The 25,257-nt window shown below is 44.2% G+C and overlaps 2 protein-coding genes and 1 long non-coding RNA gene across 3 annotated transcripts; 2 read left to right on the top strand and 1 right to left on the bottom strand.

Moving 5' to 3' along the window:
* Positions 1 to 6,817: 6,817 nt before the first annotated feature.
* On the top strand, positions 6,818 to 8,542 carry LOC119327869 (pentatricopeptide repeat-containing protein At1g11290, chloroplastic-like). Its single transcript, XM_037600944.1, has one exon. It carries the CDS (start codon positions 6,861 to 6,863, stop codon positions 8,271 to 8,273), a length of 1,413 nt encoding a protein of 470 aa, XP_037456841.1. The 5' UTR covers positions 6,818 to 6,860; the 3' UTR covers positions 8,274 to 8,542.
* Positions 8,543 to 9,431: 889 nt separating this feature from the next.
* On the top strand, positions 9,432 to 13,170 carry LOC119327870. Its single transcript, XR_005158736.1, has 3 exons — positions 9,432 to 10,672; positions 10,895 to 11,123; positions 13,002 to 13,170. It is a non-coding gene; the product is annotated as an uncharacterized LOC119327870 (long non-coding RNA).
* Positions 13,171 to 15,425: 2,255 nt separating this feature from the next.
* On the bottom strand, positions 15,426 to 16,510 carry LOC119334562. Its single transcript, XM_037607107.1, has one exon. It carries the CDS (start codon positions 16,220 to 16,222, stop codon positions 15,629 to 15,631), a length of 594 nt encoding a protein of 197 aa, XP_037463004.1. The 5' UTR covers positions 16,223 to 16,510; the 3' UTR covers positions 15,426 to 15,628.
* Between the last annotated feature and the right edge of the window lie 8,747 nt (positions 16,511 to 25,257).

Below are 25,257 nucleotides of genomic sequence, written 5' to 3'. Positions count from 1 at the left end.
AGATGTTGAAGTCTTGTGTGGGAAAACTAAATATCATGCTGATTTTCTTGTTCTTGGTTCCCCACAAGATAGCTTTTGTCCCATTATATTTGGTAGACCCTTCTTAAACACTGTTAATGCTAGGATATACTGCAAAAAGGATGTTGTTACTATTGGTTTAGGTGATATGTCTCATGAGTTCAACTTTTCTAAATTTCATAGACAACACCGTGAAGAGGAACTGCCTAGTAAAGATGAAATTATCAGTCTTGCTTCTATTGCTGTACCTCCTAGTGATCCTTTAGAACAATATTTGCTAGACCATGAAAATGATATGTTTATGAATGAAAGAAGGGAAATAGATGAAGTGTTCTTTAAACAGGGACCTATTCTGAAACACAACTTGCCTGTTGAAATCTTAGGGGATCCTCCTCCACCCAAGGGTGATCCCGTGTTTGAGCTTAAACCATTGCCTGATACTCTTAAATATGCTTATCTTGATGAAAAGAAGATATATCCTGTTACTATTAGTGCTAACCTTTCATAGAAGGAGGAAGAAAAATTACTGAAAACTTTGAAGAAGCACCGTGCTGCTATTGGATATACTCTTGATGATCTTAAGGGCATTGGTCCCACTCTATGTCAACACAAAATAAATTTGGAGAAAGATGACAAACCAGTTATTGATCACCAACAACGGCTGAATCCTAAGATGAAAGAAGTGGTAAGAAAAGAAATACTAAAGCTCCTTGAGGCAGGTATAATTTATCCTGTTGCTGATAGTCAGTGGGTAAGTCCTGTCCATTGTGTTCCTAAGAAGGGAGGTATTACTGTCGTTCCTAATGATAAAGATGAATTGATTCCTCAAAGAATTATTACAGGTTATAGGATGGTAATCGATTTTCGAAAATTAAATAAGGCTACTAAAAAAGATCATTACCCCTTACCTTTCATTGATCAAATGCTAGAAAGATTATCCAAACATACACATTTTTGCTTTCTAGATGGTTATTCTGGTTTCTCTCAAATACCTGTGTCAGCTGATGATCAATCAAAGACCACTTTTACTTGCCCTTTTGATACTTTTGCTTATAGACATATGCCTTTTGTTTTATGTAATGCACCTGCTACCTTTCCAAGATGCATGATGGCTATATTCTCTGACTTTCGTGAAAAGATTTGTGAGGTTTTCATGGACGATTTCTCCGTTTATGGATCCTCTTTTGATGATTGCTTAAGCAACCTTGATCGAGTTTTACAGAGATGTGAAGAAACTAACCTTGTCTTGAATTGGGAGAAATGCCACTTTATGGTTAATGAAGGTATTGTCTTGGGGCATAAAATTTCTAAAAGGGGCATTGAAGTTGATAAAGCTAAAGTTGATGCTATTGAAAAGATGTCGTGTCCCAAGGACATCAAAGGTATAAGAAGTTTCCTTGTTCATGCCAGTTTTTATAGGAGGTTCATTAAGGACTTCTCAAAAATTTCTCGGCCTCTGACTAATTTATTACAAAAAGATATACCATTCGTCTTTGATAATGATTGTGTAGAAGCATTTGAAATACATAAGAAAGCATTGATCTCTGCACCTATTGTTCAGCCACTTGATTGGAATTTACCTTTTGAAATTATGTGTGATACTAGTGATTATGCTGTGGGTGTTGTTCTAGGGCAAAGAGTTGATAAGAAATTAAATGTTATTCAATATGCTAGTAAAACTCTAGACAATGCCTAGAGAAATTATGCTACTACCAAAAAAGAATTCTTAGCAGTTGTATTTGCTTGTGATAAGTTCAGACCTTATATTGTTGATTCTAAAGTAACTATTCACACGGATCATGCTGCTATTAAATATCTTATGGAAAAGAAAGATGTTAAACCTAGACTTATTAGATGGGTTCTCTTGCTACAAGAATTTGATTTGCATATTATTGATAGAAAGGGAGCTGAGAACCCCGTTGCAGATAACTTGTCTAGGTTGGAAAATGTTCTTGATGACCCACTACCTATTGATGATAGCTTTCCTGATGAACAATTAAATGTCATAAACGCTTCTCACACTGCTCCATGGTATGCTGATTATGCTAATTACATTGTTGCTAAGTTTATACCACCTAGTTTCACATACCAGCAAAAGAAAAAGTTTTTCTATGATTTATGACATTACATCTGGGATGACCCACACCTTTATAAAGGAGTAGATGGTGTTATTAGACGTTGTGTACCTGATCATGAACAGGAACAGATCCTACGCAAGTGTCACTTCGAAGCTTATGGAGGACACCACGCTGGAGATAGAACTGCACATAAGGTATTGCAATCCGGTTTTTATTGGCCTACTCTCTTCAAGGATGCCCGTAAGTTTGTTGTATCTTGTGATGAATGTCAAAGAATTGGTAATATTAGTAGACGTCAAGAAATGCCTATGAATTATTCACTTGTTATTGAACCATTTGATGTTTGGGGCTTTGATTATATGGGACCTTTTCCTGCCTCTAATGGGTATACACATATTTTAGTTACTGTTGATTACGTTACTAAGTGGGTAGAAACTATCCCAACTAGTAGTGCTGATCATAACACCTCTATTAAGATGCTTAAAGAAGTTATTTTTCCGAGGTTTGGAGTCCCTAGATATTTAATGACTGATGGTGGTTCACATTTTATTCATGGCGCTTTCCGTAAAATGCTTGCTAAGTATGATGTTAATCATAGAATTGCATCCCCTTATCACCCACAGTCTAGTGGTCAAGTAGAATTGAGTAATAGAGAACTCAAATTAATTTTGCAAAAGACTTTTAATAGATCTAGAAAGAATTGGTCCAAGAAACTTGATGATGCATTATGGGCCTATAGAACTGCATATAAAAATCCTATGGGTATTTCTCCGTATAAAATAGTTTATGGAAAAGCATGTCACTTACCTCTCGAACTAGAACATAAGGCTTATTGGGCTATTAAAGAGCTCAATTATGATTTCAAACTTGCCGGTGAGAAGAGGTTATTTGACATCATTAGGAGAAAGATGTAATGGACAAGACCCAATCCTAAGCATAGCACAAGATCGTGTAGTTCGTCTGCTAAAGCTTTTCTAATGTCAAGTATCTTTTCCTTAAACCATGAGATTGTGCAACTCCCGGATACTGTAGGAATGCTTTGGGTGTGCCAAACGTCACAACATAACTGGGTGGATATAAAGGTGCACTGCGGGTATCTCCAAAAGTGTCTGTTGGGTTGGCACGAATCGAGACTGGGATTTGTCACTCGGTATGACGGAGAGGTATCTCTAGGCCCACTCGGTAATGCATCATCATAATGAGCTCAATGTGTCTAAGCAGTTAGTCACGGGATCATGCATTACAGAACGAGTAAAGTGACTTGCCGGTAATAAGATTGAACGAGGTATTGAGATACTGACGATCGAATCTCGGGCAAGTAACGTACCGATTGACAAAGGGAATTGTATACAGGATTGATTGAATTCTCGACATCGTGGTTCATCTGATGAGATCATCGTGGAACATGTGGGAGCCAACATGGGTATCCAGATCCAGCTGTTGGTTATTGATCGGAGAGATGTCTCGGTCATGTCTACATGCCTCCCGAACCCGTAGGGTCTACACACTTAAGGTTCGATGATGCTAGGGTTATAGGGAAAGTTTGTACGTGGTTACTGAATGTTGTTCGGAGTCCCGGATAAGATCCCGGATGTCACGAGGAGTTCCAGAATGGTCCAGAGGTAAAGAATTATATATAGGAAGTGAGGTTTTGTCCACCGGAAGTATTTCGGGTGTCAACGGTATTGTACCGGGACCACCGGAAGGGTTCTGGGGGTCCACCGAGAGGGCCCCACCAGCCACGGAGGCTTGCATGGGCCAAGAGTGGGAAGGGACCAGCCCCTGAGTGGGCTGGTGCGCCTCCCACCAAGGTAGAAGGCGCAACTAGGAGGAGAGGGTGGAAACCCTAGGCGCAGATGGGCCTAAAGGCCCACCCTAGGGCGCGCCCCCTCTCCCCCTCTTGGCCGCCCCTCCAATCCCATCTAGGGCTGCCGCACCCCCTAGGGTGGGAACCCTAGAGGGGGCGCAGCCACCTCCCCTCCTCCTATATGTAGTGGGGGTTTTGGGGCTGCCAAGGACACGAGTCTCTCTCTCCCTCGGCGCAGCCCTACCTCTCCACATCCTCATCCTTCGTAGTGCTTGGCGAAGACCTGCTGGAAACCACCCTGCTCCACCACCACCACGCCGTCGTGCTGCTGCTGGAGTTGTCTTCCCCAATCTCTCCCTCCTCCTTGCTGGATCAAGGCGCGGGAGTTGTCACCGGGCTGCACGTGTGTTGAACGCGGAGGCGCCGTTGTTCGGCGCTTAGATCAGAATCAACCGTGATCTGAATCGCTGCGTGTATGACTCCTCCAACCGCGTTCTTGCAATGCTTCCGCATCGCGATCTATAAGGGTATGAAGATACACTCCCCTATCTCTCGTTGCTAGTCTCTTCATAGATTGATCTTGGTGATGCGTAGAAAATTTTAATTTCTGCAACGATCCCCAACACAAACGACCAAGCATCCACCCATATGAGGCCACGAATGCTAAATATAGCCCCGATGCACCAGAGCTCCGCTTTTCTAGGGAGCTTAGTATCTCTAAGGATGATAGGTGCTTTCGGATTCATGCCAAAAAGTTACGGAAACATAAGAGCACGCCTCATAAGACCCTAAACCCTAAATATAATCCTCGATGCTTTTTCCTAGGCTAGGGGAGCGATGCCCCCTGCTGATATGTGCATAACTCAACCCATTGATTCATGTCCAATGTTTTCGTGTGTGTATTTATCTAGACTTGACAAGTAGAATAAGCTCCACGTCCTCAAAGTCAGAGACAAAGATATGTATAATTGATTGGCCTTCAAATTGCATCACAGAGTACTGGCGAAGATGGCAGGACATGAGGTGCACAGCCACGAGTTGTTCAAGGACCGCATCCCCGTGGTCACCTACGAGGACCTCTACCCGAAGATCAACCGCATCGCCAACGGCAATTGTAGTGACCCTATGTTGCTAATATAATACACCCCTTTAAGAAAAAGCGAGAGCAAACTGAGGGCATGTACAACGATGGTATATTAGGAGCATCACGTGGGATAAATGTTAAAGTAGAGAAAACAGAAGGGAAACGTTTATAAACGGACGACCGGCGTAAGCTTCCGCCGGTCCGCGTCACTCGCGATACAAAAAGCTAGTAGGACCAGGCACCCATACCTAATCGCATTGCCTGAAGCATCTCGTCCACCCAGACCTTATCCACATCGCTCAAAGGCATCGCCGCTTCCCTTTCTGCCTCATCTCTCTTCCCCACGGGGAATCCGCCATTAATCCCCACATATCAAGCTTTTGTGTCTCCGTCTCTCCTCTCATGCAGCAGTCTGCCATGGATTCCAAGGAGAGCGAGCTCAGTCTGCGGTAGTCCACCATCGAGCACATCAAGGGGAGTTCGCGGCCACGGCGTGCTACATTCGATGACGGTCAGATGCTGGGACCGGCCATGAGGAAGGCTACAACCACGGGTTGAAGGTGCTGGAACAACCGCTCACGGTGACCGGCGACGGAGATGGTGGTATTTTTTTGCTAGAATGAGTGTGTTTGTTTCTGCAACCAGCCCCAATTTTGCTACCACCATCTTCAGATTTTGCTGGAACCAGCCCAATTTTTTGCTACAATGGCTTTGTTTTTGCTGGAATTATCACCTGTGTTGCTACTACCATCTCAGTAGTGCTGGACTAGCCCCAATTTTGCTACCACCGACTTCGATTTGTGCTGGAACCAACAATCTTTTTTGTTACCACTATATTTTTGTTTTGCCGGAACCGGCTCCAATTCTGCTCTCACCGGCTTTGATTTTTGTTGGAACTAGCAATTTTTTTTGCTACATCCAGCATCATTTTTTGCTGGAACTAGTCGACTGTCGGCTACGACGTTGGCGCAACGGAGCTACAACCAAGGTGGAAAAATGCTACAACTGGTGCATAAATTTGCTACATGTGGCATTTTTAATTGCTGGAACTAGTCTAGCGTCGGCGCGACGGAGCTCTGTAGGCCGGCGAGCGCGGGCGGCCGGGGCGACGAGCACAGGTGCGCTGTTGGCCGGTAAGCACAGGAAGCCAAGGACGAGCACCGGCAGCGATGAGCGCGGAGTCCGCCATGGATGGGAATTGCTGGTCAACGCAGAGCCAGATGCGAAAGGAGAGGCAATGATGTGGAAAAATTAACGGTTGGTTGTGGCCTAATCCTACGACTGGGGGCGGACCGGCCGAAATTTCGGCCGGTGCGCCGACGCCTAGCAGTTGCCAAAAGAGAAACCATAAAAATATGTTTGTCTTCTTTTAATTAAAAGATGATCTTTTAACAATAATATCTCTCATTACAGAAATTTAAAGTTATCAGAGATAAGACTAAAAGATAACATGTGTACATAATTTTATATTATCTTTTACGCCAAATTACGTGACGAGTTTAAGATAACATTGTCAACTACTATAGATACCTTCTCGAAAACACACACACTATAGATACTTTTAGAATGTCAATTAATAACACCCATGACATGTGCTACTATGAGCCAGTTCTTTTGGGCAATTCTTCTAGAATTGACCCCCTCTCCAGCTTCTATCAAAATTGTCATTCCATTTTTTTTATAATTCCTACCTAATTAGACATTAACTAATTAAGCATTGTAAAAAACGATGAAGTGACAATTCTGGGAGAAGGTGGGAAGGAACTGACCCTATATCAAATTGTGGAAGCGCCCAGGGGCTTTCTTGTCATTTACCCAATAGCACCCAAATCAAATGCCCACGGCCACGGGTGTGCCGCTGCCGCCATGACCCATGAGCGCCAGCGCCACCACCTTGCGCGACGCCGCGGCCATCCTCGGCGCCCTCTCCGCCGCCTCCGCCGCCCAGCTCCACGCGCACGCCCTAAAGCTCGGGTTTCTCCCCTCCTGTCTCCACCTCTGCTCGTCCTTCCTCAAGTCTTACGCAGCCTCCGGCCGCCTGGCCTCCGCGCGCCAGCTGTTCGACCAAACCCCCCGCCGGGACATCCCTCTATGGAACACCCTCGTCTCCGCCTGCGCGCGCTCCCGTCAACCCCACCACGCCCTGCTCGCTGCGTCCGCCATGGTGGGCGAGGGCTCCCGGCCCAACAACCTCTCCGTCACGAGCCTCCTGTCTGCGTGCGCGCAGCTGAGGAGTCTGGTGCACGGGAGAGAGCTCCACGAATATGCCGTCAGGAATATCCCTGTTCTTGATTTGCGCGTTCTCAATGCGCTGGTAAGCATGTACGGGAGATGCGGGCGGTTTGCTGAAGCGAGCACGGTGTTCGCCGGTATGGGGAATAAGAGCGTGGTTTCTTGGACCTGCATGATCAATGCCTGCTGCGAGAACAGTCGCCCAGCAGAGGCGCTGGAGGTGTTCAACGAGATGAGGCTTGCCGTTGTCAAGGTCGATGAGGTCACCCTGCTTGCAGTCATCTCGGCGTGCACAAAATTGGATTGTACGTCGGAGTTGGGCGAGTGGGTGGAGGAATATGCATGCGAGAATGGCTTCTTGGAGAACACCCGTATCGCTAATTCGCTCATCCATATGCATGGTAAGATGGGGAGGGTGAAGAAGTCATGTCAGATATTTGACTCGATGAGTGTGAGGACTGTGGTCTCATGGACAGCCATGATACAGGCACTTGCTGTGCATGGGCATGGGGTGGCTGCGCTTGTTCGGTTTTCGCAGATGCTTAGACAAGGGTTCTGGCCTGACGAGGTTATCTTCTTAAGCGTGATCAATGCTTGTTGCCACTCCAGGCTAGTGAGTGAAGGGCGCCGGTTGTTCAAGTCCATGGTCGTAGACTATCACATCACACCATGGATGGAGCACTATGGAAGCATGGTGGACCTGTTGTGCAGATCTGGCATGTTGGACGAGGCGTTTGAGTTTGTCCTGGCCATGCCTGTGAAGCCTGATCCTGTAATATGGCGTGTATTGACCGGAGCATGCCGTGATCATGGAGATATGAATTTAGCGAGGAAGGTGATGGATCATGTGATCGACATGGAGCCTGGCCATGAGGGGAATTATGTGCTTGCGTCAAACTTATATGCTGCTAATGAGAACTGGGGACGTGTTGTGGATGTAAGGGTGGAGATGGGTGTGAGGAAAGAGACGTTAAGATGCAGTACTGCCCTGTCTTACATTGAAGTCAATGGTGAAGAAAATGCAGAAAGCTTCTCTACTGCACAGCACCAGTAACTTTTCCAACTCCACTACTATGAGATTTGCTTGAGGTATAATTATGAATGTTATTTGCTATTACTAGCTAGCATTACAGTTATGCAAGTTTCTATACAAATTCAGGAATTTGATACTTCTTAGTCTTCTGCAAAAGATGCAAAAGGGTAGGTTATTATTGGTCAAATTGGACTGTCGGTCTGGTGGAGGAGTCTTGCTATTAGACATATATATGTCAACTGTCAGCACGCCTGTCTTTCAACATCTTGAAGATCGTCTTAGTATACATATCTATCATCGTTGATTAGTAGTCTGAGGTGATGCCTATCTTGATGTTGCTATCATAATTAATGATTGATAACCTCACATCCAAAGGGCCAGATAATTCAGTGGTTTATTTTTTGTATGTGGCCAATTGTTTCCTCAGACGCACAAAAGCATTGCACATGTTTTTATAAGAAGATGATATACAGCCATTTGGCCAGAGGTGAAAAGCGACCCTCTCCACTTGCCAATAAACGAGATCCTGGCTAAGAAAATATGAAAAAATATATATGAAGAAAGACGTGTCCGTCCTCACCAAGCGACCGGCATCAGGGCCCTCACATCTAGACCAAGAACAACACGAGAGCCATACAATTTGTGATCCTGGAGTATGCGACTATTTCTTATGTAGCTCACTTTTAGCAGACAGATTAACAACCAGTGTAGTTGCCTTTATTTATTACTCCCTCCGTCTCATAATATAAGATGTTATTACATCTAATATGCTCACATACTAGATGTAACAACGTCTTATATTATGGCTTATGGGACGGAGGGAGTACCTTTGTGTAGATGCATCTCCTGTAAGTTGATCTTCTGCGAAAAAGTAGTCAAAAGCTGCATCACTGGGTTGATAAAGTCCTACACAAGTGCACTGGAGCACTGGATTTGCCCCTAATCCATAGATGCTCCACGAAGAAGCTGACATCTTGCATCATGATTTCTTGGGATTTAGAGATGGTCCAAGCATAGAGCTTGATTGGGCACTCTCAATGTCAGTGAAAAATGGTGGCAGGCAATGTGCCTTTGCCGACTCCAGTGTAGGCTGTGTTGGATGGCTGATCATATCAACTGCTACGCTGTGTCAGCGAATCAGCTCTTCCTAGCTACCAGTTAAAGATCAACCTGAAAGAGTGAGGATAGATGCACCTGCTCTGAACAAACTGTCACAGCCATTGAGCTGTTGTACCAAGCCGTACAGTTTTTACAACTTTGCGGTTTGGTTTGTTTGGCACTTTCTCCAAAATCCAGCTCTGCCTATTTTCCTTCTGTGGTATATCTTTTGATAATTACAAAATCATGATCCTAAGAAAGTGTGTGTTTCAAATGCAAACCCAACAGTGTCACTTATCACGTCGCAAAAACCAGTGTTTCTTTGGAACCAACTAGTATAGTTCATAAAAAACCGCAGTGTTCAGGTTAGTCATCGAGTTGGTCACCCATGGCACCCGCAAAAAACAAAAGATTGGCCACCCATGGCGCGGTACTTCCATGGTTAGTCAAGCTATCGTCTACGGGAGGGCAACACAATGGAACGATAGCTTGTAAGTTGGTCCATCGGTTGGTGAACATATTGTTGTTTTTATCCTGTGGGCGTACACCACAGAGCGCTGAAAGAGACGGCCCATCAAAGTTGATGTTAAAAACATTATATGCAAGGCTTTTGCGTGTCTATCGTTTATGTCGCTGTTTTACACATCTCTACTACTGGTATTAATTTATTCTCGCGACAAAGACATGCCCAATACTATCCCAGTAGTAGCAGCCTGGGAATTCCTGACCACTTAATCAGGTAGGGGTATAGTGGCCCAGAGATTCGACATATCCAGCTTGCCAATGGGAGGGATGGGTCTCTGCAAGCAGTTGTTAAATGAACACCTGACCTACAAAACTAGATTTCGCGGTGCTGCTAGACCAACAACCTCGAATGACACGACAGTTGAGAGATTAGTTATTTTTAGGCTGGATAAAAAATCAGCACTGAAAGCAAGGCTTGGAATACGCATTTCTGAAAACTGGGAGCCTTTTTCGTACACAACAACTTTCACATGTGTGTTGGCGCAGCCTACTGGCTGAACATCTGAACGGTGATCTGCAGGGTGTATCTTTAGTTGTAAATTTGAGTTAAAACTGAGGAGAGAGGGGGTTTGCATTGGCATTGTTCGGCGGGTTTGATTGATCATGTGAATTATGTGGTAGCGTCAAACTTATATATGCTGGTAATGAAAATTTGGGACATGTTGTGGATGTAAGGATGGAGATGGAGCAAAGAAAGAGATGTCAAGATGCGGTACTGCCGTGTCATATCGTACAGTACAGTACATTGAAGTCAGCGATGAAGAAAATACAGAAGGCTTCTCTTCTACACGGCACCAGTAACTTTTCCAACTTCACTACTATGAGATATGCTTGAAGTATAAATTTATTGCCATTACTAGCTAGCATCCATGATCCATGATCCATGATTGTGCAAGTTTCCGAACCTGAAGATTTTTTTTATATATATACTTCTTACTTTTCTACTCCCTCCGTAAAGAAATGTAAGAGCGTTTAGATCACTATTTTAGTTATCTAAACGCTCTTATATTTGTTTACAGAGGGAGTACAAAATATGCAAAAAGGTAGGCTGTCGGTCAAATTGGACCCTAAGTCTGATGGAGGAGTCTTGCTATGAGACATATATGTCAACTATCAATACGGCTGTCCTTGGAACATTTTGGCTTGGAAATATCGTCTTGTTTTACTTATCTATCACTCGAGTAGTCTGAGGCGATGCCTACCTCGATGTTGCTATCATAATTGATTTCCTCACATCCAACGGACCAGGTATTGGGTGGTTATTTTTGTACTACTATGTGGACTACTTTTTCCTCGAACACACATAAGCATTGCGTATCTTTTTGCAAGAAGGTGGTATGTTGATAATGATATGCAACCATTTGGCCAGAGGCCAGATGCGACCCTCTCCGCTTGCCAATCGGCGTGATCCTGGCCACGAAAAGATGTTAAGAGGAAAATGATGAAAGAATTTGATCGTCCTCACCGGGTGACCGGCATACAGCGTCCTGATGTCTAGACTAAGAACAAGATGAGAATCATATAATTTGCTAGCGTGAAGTATGTGACTATTTCTTACATAGCTCGCTTTTAATTTGTTTATTACCTTTTGTGTGGATGCATCTCCTGTGTGTTGATCTCGTGCTGAAAAGTAGTCAAAAGCTGCGTCACATGGTTTGACAAAGTCCCGAATAACCGCACAGGGGCACTGGATTTGGCCCTAATCTGTGGATGCTCAACGAAAAGCTTCCGTGTTGCATCTTGATTTCCTGGGGTCAAGAGATGGACCACGCGTAGAACTTGACTGGACACCATCGCGTCAGTGACAAATGGCGGCAGGCAGATTGCCATTGCCATTGCGGACTCCAGTGTAGGCTGTATTGGACTTTTTTTTACTGTATCAACAACTGCTATGCCGCGTCGGCGACAAGTGGCGGCACAAATCAGCTCTTCGTAGGTTAGCAGTTAAGATGTACCTGAAAGGGTTAAGAAAATTCCTTATTTGACACTGTCTTAAAATCTGATTCCTTATTTGACACCGGAAAAGTTTCTCTTCCCTATTTGACACTAGTCTTAAATTTTATTCCCTATACGACACCTCCGTCCATTTTGAGCCTAAATGGCATCTGAAAAGACGATTTTGCCCCTCATGCGGTATGTGTGTGCGCTTGTGTGTGCTGTTGCGTGTGTGGGTGCACGCGCACATGTGTGTTGCTGCTGCATGTGTGTGTGCATGTGTGCCGCTGCGTGTGTGTTTGCTACTGCGTGCGCGCGTGTGTGTGCGTTGTTGCGTGCCTATGTGCTGCCTGTGTGTGCTGCTGCGTGTGTGTGTGCGCGTGCATGTGTGTTGCTGCGTGTGTGTGCACGCCCGCGTGCGTGTTGTTGCGTGCATGTGTGTGTGCGTGCTGTTGCGTGCCTATGTGCTGCCTGCGTGTGTGTGTGTATGTGTGTGTGTGCTGCGTGCGTGTGTGTTGCTGCGTGTGTGTGCGCGTGCATGTGTGTTGCTGTGTGTGTGTGTGTGCGCACGTTCGCGGGCGTGTTGTTGCGTGTGTGTGGGCGCGTGCGTGTGTATGTGTTGATGCGTGTGTGCTCCTGCCCTCGCACCGGTGCTGCATGTGTGCGCTATTGCCTCCCACACACATACCACATGAGGGGCAAAAGAGTCTTTTCAGGTGTCATTTAGGCTCAAAATGAACGAAAATGTCATATAAGAAATAAAATTTAGAACTTGTGTCAAATAGAAAAGTAATTTTTTTCAGTGTCAAATAAAGAAGCAGACTTTAAGATAGTGTCAAATAAAGAATTTTCTCGAAAGGGTTAGGATGGATGCAGCTGCTCTGAACAAACCGCCGCAGCCATCGAAGCCATTTTACATTTTTGTAACCTGCAGTTTGGTTTGGTTTGGCCGCATCTCCAAAATTGAACTTTCCCTCCCTGTTTTTTCTCTACTGTATATTTTTCGATAATCGCAAAATCACGTTTGAACCCGACGGCATTGCTTTCCATGTCGCAAAATCTACATATTTTTGAACGAACTTGGTGAAAAATAATGAAAGGTGCGCAGCTAAAAAAGAAGTTGGTCGCCCATGGCGTCGTAGTTCCCAGGGTGAGTCAGCTAACGTGGATGGCTTTTTGACATACTGGCAGGTTTGATGGCTGGTGAGGATCGAGAGTCCATGGAGCGCGGAGCCAAGATGCTGAGATCGAATGCCTCAACGATGATGAGGATTTGTGCACCTCCATCGACGACGAACTGATTCTACTCCACCAAGGCAAAAAAGCTTCGAGACTGTGTTTACCCGTTTGGTGGATCGCACTCCTGGGCGAGTGTCTTTTGCTCTCCTGTGTTTTGCCTACGAGCAGGGCGTTGTAGTACTGTTATGATTTCTGTTGGAGTTTGCCTTGATCTGGTTAGGTCTAGTGGTTTGCATGATGCTAGGTGTCACTGGGTTTTCGCCCCGCGATGGGCTGCTCGATGACGAGTGCTCATAGTGGGTTTCCTAGTGATGCTTTGATCTCGCCTGACCCCTTTCTTGCTTCCTTATGCTGTAGCCGCTTATGTTGGGTCTGTGTTCGTTGAACTTTGAACTTTGTATTTCCGTTATGCATTTAATGGAAAGGGGTTATGGCCCGGGTCAAAAAAAAAAGCTAACGTGGATGGCAGGGCAACGCAAGGAGCGATAGCTGTCATCTTTCGCTGCACACAACATTGTTGTTTTTACCCTGCCTGTGGGCGTGCCCGGCAACAGAGCACTGAAAGAGACTGCCCGCCCAACTCGATGTTAAAAACCTTTTGCGTGCCCATCCATCCTCGTTTATGTCGCTGGTTTCACGCATCTATCTACCCACCTCTACGGGCTAGCAGTACGTACGTGTATTTATTAGTCGTGCGACAGAGATGTGGCGAGTACGTACTGACTGGCCTAGCCTAGGTGGCGGGACGTAGACGGGCAGAGTGGCCCAGAGAGATGTGCCGTATCCAGCGCGCCCATGGGGGCTGTGGAGTGAGTGATGAGCGTCTGCAAGTGCCAGCAGCCCATTGTTGTTAACCGAAACTCCAACTGTCGGAGTAAACGACCATGGACCAGCAGCCAATTGTTGTTAACCGAAACCCAACCTACAAAATTAGTAGATTCGGCTGCACAACCACATTGAATGGCAGGCGATAATTAGCCAGTTTGTTTTTTTGGTCCGATATAAAATGGACACTCAAAATAAGGCTTGAAATGTATACTCCTTTCGTTTCTTTTTAATCTGCATATAAGATTTGGTCAAAGTCAAACTCTGTAATGTTTGACCAACTTTATAGAAAAAATAGTAACATCTATCATACTAAAGCTATATGAGATGAAAATTAATTTCATGATGCATCTGACAGTATTAATTTCATACTGTGAATCTTGATATATTTTTCTATAAACTTAGTCAAAGTTAATCAAGTTTGACTTTGACCAAATCTTATTTGTGAACTCAAAGAAAGCGGTAATATACTCCCTCCGTTCATTTTTATAAGTCACTTCAGACAATTTAAAATGGGCTATTTTGTACATTGACTGAAATGTCTTCAAAGTCTTATAAAAATAAAGAGAGAGTACTAGATATCTGATTTTTCCGTAAAATGACTCGGGAATCTTTTGCGTACAAAACTCCCCATGCGTGCGTGGGTGGGTGTATGTGTATCTTCAATCAATTGTACGTACTAAATTCGAGTTGAAACCGGGGAGAGAAGAGATGGGGTTTGACATTTGGATTTTTTTTCTTCCTTTCAAATTGACATATGGATTATTCGGTGGGTGTTGTTGTTTTGTCTGAAAATGAAGTTAACGAGGGGTTTGGTGAGGTGGCAGCCTCGGCATTACATGGAGGGAGAGTGACCCCCAGCCCCACTCCTGTGTCCACTTGGAGATAGATTACGAATTGATCCCGCCCCAAAGTCAAACGAACTGTGCTCCACTTGCGTACTTTGCTTGCTTGTGTTGTGCGAGTGAGTGCACAGCGAATGGGTCTCGTCGGGGGCCAGTTCTTTTCGCCCTATAATTCTGGAGAATTATGATTCTGGAAACTGCCCGCAGAATCGTCTGCCCACAGAATTGTCTGTCCAGTTCTTTTTTGTAATTCTAACCTGTAATTGTTGTATGAAGTCGCTCGGTGGGGCTGGCCCGGTGACATATTGGCTGTAATTTGAGTCCCCAATTGGGGTAGTAGTTCAAACTGAACAATTTTCTTTTAAGGGCCCGGCTAGAATTGCCAGAATTGCCGAGTTTCCATGATTCTCAAATACACTAGCGATTTTGATAATTCTCGGATGATTCCTGGGGAAGAAACGAGTTCTTTTGCGATTGTGATTCTCCGGCCAGTAATTCTTCAGAATTGAGCCAAAAGAACTGGGCCCAAGACTCGCAGATCGCCATCATGGTGGGACGACATTGGGTGCACCTGTCTAACCTAACCTACCGCGCTCATTCTTCCCTTCTCCATTATCATTAGCCGCACTAATCTCAGCTTCTAGTAATACGTACACGAAGAGAAACATGCGCATACATAGAGATTAATGATGAACAAGCAGGAGAATGGACAAGAGAACAGTAGGAAATCTGGTTTCTGATACTAGTACAAATCACTGCCAAATGTACAGATTGATTATGAACAAGCAGGGAAAACGGACGACTAACAGAAGGAGAAAATCTAGTTCATTGATGGCGGTACAAAACTACTGCAAATCACTGCAAGCAAGCAACAAAAACGAAACGGCGGCGAGCAGAGGAAGATCCTAGCTAGTCCTGGCTGCTGCGGTTGCTGAGGGTGGAGGCGCTCCGCATGGAGGAGCGGCCCATGGACTCGTCGATCCGGTCGAGCCGCGGCCGCCACGGCCCCGCGTAGGCGGCGGCGGCGGCGCAGCTCTTGGCGGCGGGGCGGGGCGGCTTGGCGGTCTGCCCCTCGGCCTCGGGGCTGCTGCCGCGGCGCTGGGCGGAGTCGCCGGAGAAGAGCGCGTCGACAGCGCTGGGCGCGGGGCCGCCGCCCTTGCGCGCGAGCGCGGTGAGGCGGTTCATGAGGCAGGCGAGGTCGACCGCGGAGGACTCGGCCTGGAAGATGGAGTGCGGGAGCAGGAAGTAGACGGTGCCCGGCTGCAGCGCGTCGTCCGGCCGGAACAGCGCGCGGCCCGGCTGCAGCAGGTGCGCCGACGAGCACAGCACGTACCGGCACGAGGAGGGCGAGGAGGCCGTGGCGCGCGCGACGGTGACTGGCGCCCCGTCCTCGCCCGCGGGGAAGTCCTCCACGTAGCCGTTGGTGTGGATCACCCGCACCCCCGCGAACGGCCGCAGCCCGCCCCCGCCGCCCGCCGCCCCCGTCGAGAAGCCGCACCCCATGGCGGTTAAACCAGCTGGTCCGAGCTCGAATTGTGGAGGCTGGGGAAGATGGATGATCTGGACCTGTCGGGGGTCGGCGGTCGCGAGTGGTGGGATGGCGTGTGCGGGGCTATATGCTGGGCGCCGGGCCGGCGGGGGCGTTGAACCGGCTGACGGCCGGCATGTGGCGCGGGGTCGTGGGCGTGGACGACGGACGGACGGACCTGACGAAGAGCTAGCGCGCGGGCGGTGGCGTGGCGTGGCGCGTGGTGTGGACTCCGTCGCGCGTGCTCGCGTGCCGCTACGTGGGCGCCCCGATTTATAAGGCCGGGATAAGATGGCGCGCAGAGAGAGAGAGAGAGAAATAAACACTAAACCCTTAATTAATTTGCAAGAAGAAGATAGCGGATTTAGATAAGATTGCTTCTAAACAAGCCTATACGTGCATGCTTATCCACCAAATCGAAACAACCGGTTTTTTCAAGCCGGAGATAATTGGTGCCCATTACCATGTTGTCGCGGAAATTCGTACCCGTCTCTAACGAACCGATCGTGGCACGTACGAAAATTGTCATTACCACTGCTGCACGTACGTGCCACCAGCAATCTGGAGACGGGCAGAGGAAGAATGTGCTGGTAGAGCCATCTGGCAAGCCCAAGTTCCAGATAATCAAGGCCGCTCACGAGTCACCGACGGGTGGCCTCGTCCGAAGAAAGAAAACAGAGTGACGTTACGTGGCTTCTTCTGTGACTGGCTGTGCACAGCAGTTGAGCAGCACTCCACGGTGTGACAAAGATGGTAAAAACAAGAGAGATAAGGTCATGGGTAGTGTGTGACACACTCACGCACAGCAGTTGGAAAACCGTCTGCGCGGCACACAGCGTGCCTCGAGTTCTCTCTCCTGCGTGCGTGCTGCGGCGCCGCCCCCCGCCGGCACGCCGGAAAAAGCCAAAACCGCGCGCGCACGCACGCTCTCCGTTTCTGTTTTCTTTCGTTCTTGGATTGGCGAAACGGTCGAAAGGTTTTTTACGGCTGTCCTCGTGAGCCTCGCCGGCTTATTTTGGTTCGTTTCGGCGTGGTGGCCAACTTTTCTTTTCTTATTATTACACGCCGGACGCCGCGGTGTGTGCACGTATGGCTTGTGCGTGATGCACGGGGGGAGGGGAGGGGAGGGGGGCGGTCCTGCTCGCCGTGGGGATCACTCGCTCGGTCAATCTTCTGAACGCGGACCGCTTGATGGGCCACACACACCGTATGCAATTTTACTAAGGTAAGGGTGATTTTATTGGTTTAAAAAAAGCATGAAAGAAATACAAACACGATAAACACGCCTAGACACCTACGAGATGCACAGACAAAAAATCAACGCAAGAAAAGTCTTCTTCCTCCTCCCGCCGGCATCGCCGCCGATCCGCTCCATCTCCGATGGCCTTTGGGCTGTGGAGGTGCGGAGGATCTCTGCCCCCTGCTGGCGGGAGGGACCCCGTTCTCGTTTTTGTTAGGTTGAACGTCTTGGTCGGAGCTGTGTGGTGGTGGCGATGTCACTCCCTAAAAATAATGTCTCCCACGTCCTATCCCCGTCCCGATGTTGCGAATAGCATTGTCGGAGGATGTGTGGAGGTGTGTCTCCGTTGAATCTCATGAGATTCAATTGGTGCTGGTCTTCGGTGGATCTATATGGATCCAGTTTTTGTTAGTCTTCGTTCGTGTGGTTGCACGTTTGATTTTTTTTTGATTTACAACTCTCTTCATTGGCGATGGTTGCTGCTCTGATGCACTGGTCCTTTCGGCCCTTAGCGCGACGATTTTCCGACTCTCTACTACAACAAGGTTTGTCCGGCTCTGGTGATGGAGGGATGACGGCGGCGGCGCGCCTTCGGCTCGCTCCAGTGCTTGTAGTCATCGCTAGGTGGTCCATAGACCTGGTTGTAATTTTTATTACATCTTGTATTCTATGTGCTGTCATGATTGATGAATATATTGGAAATTTCTCTCGCAAAAATAGATAAAAAAATCAACGCACACGCAAAAATCACGCTGATAAAAGCATATACAAGATCAAAGCTATGACTAGGCAAAGGGAAAAAAAATCTAAAGCAATAAAAACAACTATCAATGAACTAGAACAACGACCTTTTGCGCCAACCATATTTTCACATCGCAAAGGCAATCAGAAAGATTCACCGGTGGCAAGCCTCCGGGTTGGAAACAACAACGAAGCTTTGTCCTCATCATCGGATCGAACCATTGAAGGTCAGATGCTGGTATTTCACCCTGAAACTTAAATAAAAAAATTTGAGCAATGTCTTTAACCAGGCAACAAAACACCATCGTTGCTAGGTACTACCGAGTGAGACTAGTATAGGATCTACCCTTAGGTGAGATTAATGAGATCAATTTTTCGAAGATATAGCACATGTTAAAATTTTTTGATTTTCAAACTACACTTGTAAGGCTCATTAATAGTGCTAATAATCTCCCAACCCTGTAACCAAGTACCTTTTCTTGGTCTTGCTGTTTTGGTCTTTGGGACCAATAAACCCGGACGGAGGGAGTAATCAACTAGGGACGGGCATAGGGTTTTCAAATTAGAGCCTGAGTCCGGATACTCGAGAAGCACCATCAAATCGGAGTCATTATGTGATACCGCCATCTCTTTCCGTGATCCCAATAGCCACACATAGCACTGTTTTGACATGAAATGCCATGCACGTGAAGATCACGACCCGCACAAGTAGGAAGTCGAGCCGCAATAAGAGTCGGTCGCCACCAAAGTCTCCGAACGACAAAGGCCATCATCACACATGTGATGAAGATCGCTGAGAGACGAAGGTCACCAACACTGCCAAGATCCCAATTCAGGATGCTCAGGAAGTCTCGCACCATTCTCATGCCGCAGCATCCTCGTCTGTGGCGGCAGAATTGATCGGCAATACATACTCATTGTTGTCGCCGGATTTGAAGGTCCAAGACCCTTCGGCCCTTGCGAAAACCACCTACCATCACCGGACCACGAATCTTCCCTAATTTCTTTTTTGTTCAATTCTGGACAAAAAAGAAAAGGCCACCCTCACCCCAAGCAGAGGACCTCCTCGTTGGGACGCAGAATCCTGCCGCCAATGTCGCATACCTGCAGATAGGATAATGGCCACCGATGCCTCACTACCACATGTCGTCGACACGGTCAGGAACACCACCGCCACTGCCACCATTACGCAGCCATCCTAGCCCTCTGCATCTCGTCGCGGAAAAGCTACCGAGCACAGACCTTACCGTCGTCGCCATCATTGGCCAGTGTCGATGCTTAGCGCAACCACTATTCTCTAGCAGTGCGGAAGGAGAGGGAGGGAGAGAGATAAGAGGCGGCAACTGTGAGGAAGGGAGACATAAGCGGCTACGTGTAAGGGAGATTGCGGCTCTTAGGTTTCACATTACAGAAAAAAATTAAAATGTAAATTTTTTACACCATACGTAAATAGCTTCACTATATCCATGCCTTGATTGTCGAAAAGACTTCTAGGACGGCCGTGATTTTAATTTAAACTGTATATTATTGCAAAAATATCATGGATGAAGAATTATGTATGAGGTGCACAGAGTACTAGGCCATGCATTTCTTCTTTGTAAAGACACCCGTCTGCTTTAGCTTCAATAACATGTTGATTATGGTACGCAATTGTCATTAGCACGAAATTCACACCCATTATCACTTATCACAGAAAATTCACACCCATTTCTAACTAACTGATTATGGTAGGAATAGTCATTAGTACTACCAGCAATCTAAATTCTAAATAATCACGATTGCTCAATGCGTGGCCTTTGTTAGGTTTATTTATAAGTTTTATCTTGGTTTCTTCTGTTTATATTTTTTTAAATACATGTCTACTTTTATTTTTAGTGTCATTTATACATTTTCTTTATACACGTCGAAAATTTCCAAATATAAGAAGTTTTTTTCCAAACAATGTATGGTCATTACACGATAAGAATTTTTCAAATACACGTTGGGCATTTATTTCAACGGTACAAAATATTGTTTTTCAAATTACATGAACAATTTTTTGACATTGCAATAACATTTAAAAAAATCATGAACATATTCTGGAATGGTACAGAGCATTTTTCTAAAATTGTACGTACATTTTATTTATATTGTATAATTGTTTTTTTAGGAAAGGTGTCATGAACATATTTTTTAAGCACGTAAACATTATTGTATAAAATGTCATGAACAATTTTTTATTGTTATGAACATTTGTTTTCTAAAATACTTTATTTTTTTACATTGTGTTAACACGTAAATATATTTCTGAAATGATAGCACATTTTTTTGAATGCTGTCAACATTTTTATAAGTTGCACAAACATTATTTTACACTGCATGAACATTTTTAAAATGCATGATGAATGTTTGCAAAAGTTTAAGTAAATTATCTTTCCATGTTGGGATTATAAATAAAACTAATAAATGAAGAAAAAAACAGAAGAACAGGATGTGGTCTGGTCTTGTTATTAAGCTCCACAGTTTCTTTTTTTAGTCTTTAAGCTCCACAGGTGAGTGGTTGATTCATCAAACGACTCCTATACAGCGCTGCAGGCGCCCGTTAACGATCCGGTGCCTGGAGCGCTGCTGGCATGGGCCGGCCCAATAGCGTGCTGCCCCCAGTTTTTCAAACAAGTTGTAACGAAACTAAAAATATGAAATCAACAAAGGTTTACAGATTTAAAGAAAAAAGGTTCATTCATTTGAAAGAGTTGGCTCATATCTTGGTAAAAGGTTCATCAATTTAAAAAAAGTTCATCTATTTGGAAAAAGTTTATTCAAATTGAAAAAAACTTCATCCAATTGAGCAAAAGTTCATTAAATCACAAAAAGTTCATAGAAATTGAAAAAAAGTTCATGTATTTTTAGAAAAAGTTCATGGAACTGAAAAAAAGTTCATAAATCAAAAAAAGTTCATCCATTTTCCAGACAAATGTTCTTTAAATTTCGAAAAAAATCGTCAATATTCAAAACATTTATAAATCTAAAAAAAACTTTTGGGATTTTTAAAAAGTTCATCAATATTCAAAAAAGTACACAGAATTTTCAAAAAAAATCGTCATCCAGCGCCGAGATGGGCCTGCCCATTTACGGACGCCACAGGCGCCAGTTAACAAAATGCACGTTAACTGGCGCCTGTGGCGCCAAATAGGAAATGCCGGCGAGATTCACGCGAGATGGAAGCTGCTCTCGGTTAAGGCGCAACGCGAGGGGGCCGGCCCATTAACTTAGGACTCGCTCGCTGTTGGTTTTCTATACTTTTTTTCCTTTTTTTTTGTTCTCTCTGTTTTTTCATTGGTTTTGTATTTATTTATTATAGCTTTAGTTTTCACACACATTGTATGATTTTGTTATACATCTAAAATATTTTCAATACAGGTTTAAACTTTTCATATATACTGTTAACATTTTTTCAAATATATTTTTTGCTGTCTAAATTTTTCGTACACATCATACATTTTTATTATAAATCTGATATATTATATTTATAAATATTTAAAATTTTATATGCACAATGGTTAATGTTTTTCATATACATGATTAACATTTTTGAAAACTTATATTTTTGGATGTCTAATTTTTCCATCCACATTATTTTTTGTATACGTTAGATTTTTGTATATGCATGTTTAATATTTTCCAAATACATTATTAACATTTTTATATTATTTTATTTTTTTTAACCCAGTACACACGCACACACGCACATCCTATCCCAATGAGCACCTCTAAGAGACTTTGCCGACATATCATCTTGAGATTTTACAAAGTTACCATAGACGCCTCGTAGTCGACGGGAACGTCTCCTCTCACTGAACATGCATCGCCGAAAATCCTGAAATAAATTCAGGATAAATACGAGTACCAGGAATTAAGCCCTAGTGCGCTGAGATACCACTGTCCTCCTAACCATCCAACCATAGGTTGATTCATTATTATTTTTAATGTCTACTTTTTCCCATACGTATTGTACCTTTTTTGTATACATTAGAAACTTTTATTTTGTACACATTAACATTTTTGAAATATATATAGGGTCACGCTATTCGTTTTTATTCCTCACTCCATCCCACCCCACGGCCAAAACTCTAGAAGGTAAGAAATAAATTACTTGAGGTAAGATTAAACCAGGAGGAGGGAAACTGACCTTCCACGGCAAACAAAGGTGGGTGAGGTAATCTTACGCTACTAAAATACAAATGATGGTGTTGTAATTTTACGGCAGTGTGTAGGGAGGCATTACTGACATTTTTTTATAGAATGACACTGCGCTCCCAAACCATTGCCGTAAGAAACAATAGACTTGCAAGGTAAATTTGCCTCGCACACATAATTCTGCACCGGCTGCATCGCATGACCCTTTTCGTATGAGGTCGATTTCTTTAAATATCTTCTTCCACTCCCAGAGTAAGAACGAGACTTGATTGGATGGCCGAGACTTCTCTTTACAACTGCTTCAGATCAAGGCTAATGCATACGTACTAAGTTTTTCTCTTTCTTTTTCGCCATCTATTTTTATCACTTGCTCATGAGGCACCATTGATTTGACCATTGATGTAGTGGAAATATTATTTGGGGTATCTGCAATTGCATCCTCAACCATTCGAAAGTTTTTTTTATTGAGTTTTGACTGGAATTTCAAGCGGTAAAATGGCCTCAAAATTACATTCCTGAAAAGACCGTATTTGTATCATATGAACACAACATTACTTCTTCTTTTTTGCAAGGAAACACCTATTCTTTAATAAGAATACTGTTATCTCAAAGGGATTGTTGCCAAACTTCATTAAAATACACTGAAGAATTTACAGTATCATTTCTAAGAAACAGAAAACTCGAATTTACAGGGCCAGCTCTCAAGAAAACATAGATGGGACTCTATGCATGGCCTCCAAGAGCAAGCTGATAGCCTCACTACCGACATAAATACACAATTAAACCTCATTTCTTTACAGGGTCAGCCCGGAGAAAATAGCAGGAACACGATTCAGAAAGAAGATAAGCAGCCTGCAGCTCTCCAGGGTTAAACCTCAACAATTATAGCCTCAAAAACCATGTCAGCAAAACCTCCGTTCTGTCAAAGATTCTGATACCGTGTTCTGTTCAAATTTGCCAATGTATTAATATCACCGTAATATCAGCCTACTATTATCAGGGTACTTGAGCTACCTAAAAGGTAAATAAATCTCTCATATATATAAGATTTTTTGACTGAACCAAATACAAATCTTCTCTCATGAGAAGACTGATAAATTAGTTAAATCAAAATTATCATAGAGGACTCAACCAAATAGTAGAACTGAAGATACAGAGATTATTCACATAAAGCCTATATGCACATGGAAAGAATTATCCTATCTCAAAATTATCTGCATCCAGAACATGGTTAATCAACCAATTGCAGCTTGTATTACAGAATGCAATATAGCAAATTAAACATGCATACTCTCCTAGAACTAATTATTACATCTACTACTTGTCATAATAGATTTGACGATAAAGGGTTTCCCCCCGCTTTATATTATAAAGCATCCATCTACTACTTGTCAGAATAGATTTGGATCAGTAGGATAACCAATCAAGGTACTCAAGATGTTGCACATCTAGTCGAAGCCTGACTGCTTTGCTCTCTGCCTTTGAGAGATGATGAACTGAAACATCAGATGGAATAGTTGCCTCTGGAAGTCACGCATTGCAATTAAAATATGAACAAAACATTATGCCTGGAACAAACTCAAGGAAAGGATCTCGAAGCAAAATCAAAATTTCTTTACTCACTAATTTTAGTCTACGCAAGACAATCATGCCAAAACACTGTTTTTTCTATATTTTTTTCTATTAGCCTTTCATTGGCATGTCTACATGAACCAACAAGCAACACATCTGACACAAGACTGCTAGCGATTGGTTGCTAAAGAATGTAAAGCATGATTCAAAAGCAAATTAACCTTTTTTTATTACACTGAACCTTAATTCTATAGCATGGAAGAGTTGCATGCTCTGCTTCACCCCGCTAGGGTTGGTGAGTCACCTTCTCTTTGCATGCCCGTTGGCGGCTGATTTCGGGGCCGCGTTGAGTAGAAGGTGCCTTCAGTGACCTCTTTCTGCAATCTGTCGGATGCGGCTCGCCTCAATGTCGATGTTATATTAAGGTGCACAAAACAGGCCTAATTTTTTTTAGTGCAAGGAGAGCTTATATTAGGCATAGCCAATCGCAATATTACAATCAAGAAGTAAATGTACAGATAGGGACTGCGGTGACTGCAGAACCATGTCATCTTATTCAGTTATCCTACCGAAATACTTCAAGGAGTCTGGAGCTTTCTTGTCACTGACCCACTAGTATTCGTTAAAACATGAAAACGAAGTTAATTTAATTGGATCATGGTACATTCACAAAAAAGACAAACACCGTATCAAATCACAGTGTAGTAGGTACTTTTTTACAACTTGTACGACAGTGGAATTGCAGTACGCAGGCTAATTCTTGGCACACCAGTAACATGAAAATTTAGCATAGGATCAAGCACAAGTTTCAGTAATTTTATCCACGACACCAAAGATAGCTTAGTCTGCTGGGATTGGATGAAAACTCAGAAGTAAATAAACAATGCCACATGTTCTGCTAGTAAAATGCTCTATATGAATATCAAAATTACAATCAACTGAAGCTGAACTATTAAGGCAACTACAATGGTTAATTCTTCCATTGTCCCAATCCGGGGAGGCTAGCTATGAAGACAACCACGAGAAACAATTACCACTACAGACGGTTATATCCCAAAGATTGTTGTAAGTTGTAACAGTAGCCTTAGAGCTTACACAGCAGACACTCTACATTTGGCATCTCTAAATCTTCATAGTACAATGCAAGACAAACAACAGTGAAACTCCTCATCTACAGGCCTAACTGCCACCAAGAATCTTCCACAAGATCCGCTAGTCACAGTTATGAACAATCAGTACCCCCAACAATCAAGGCAAGCAGAGCAAGATCAAATTTTCTAG

The sequence above is a fragment of the Triticum dicoccoides genome, chromosome 7A, assembly GCF_002162155.2.
Source record: "Triticum dicoccoides isolate Atlit2015 ecotype Zavitan chromosome 7A, WEW_v2.0, whole genome shotgun sequence".
NCBI lineage: Eukaryota > Viridiplantae > Streptophyta > Magnoliopsida > Poales > Poaceae > Triticum > Triticum dicoccoides.
This window is presented reverse-complemented; position numbering and strand designations above follow the sequence as displayed.

Coding starts and splice junctions, on each gene's coding strand:
- LOC119334562 (XM_037607107.1), bottom strand. CDS start 16,222: ATGGGGTGCGGCTTCTCGACGGGGGCGGCGGGCGGCGGGGGCGGGCTG.
- LOC119327869 (XM_037600944.1), top strand. CDS start 6,861: ATGAGCGCCAGCGCCACCACCTTGCGCGACGCCGCGGCCATCCTCGGC.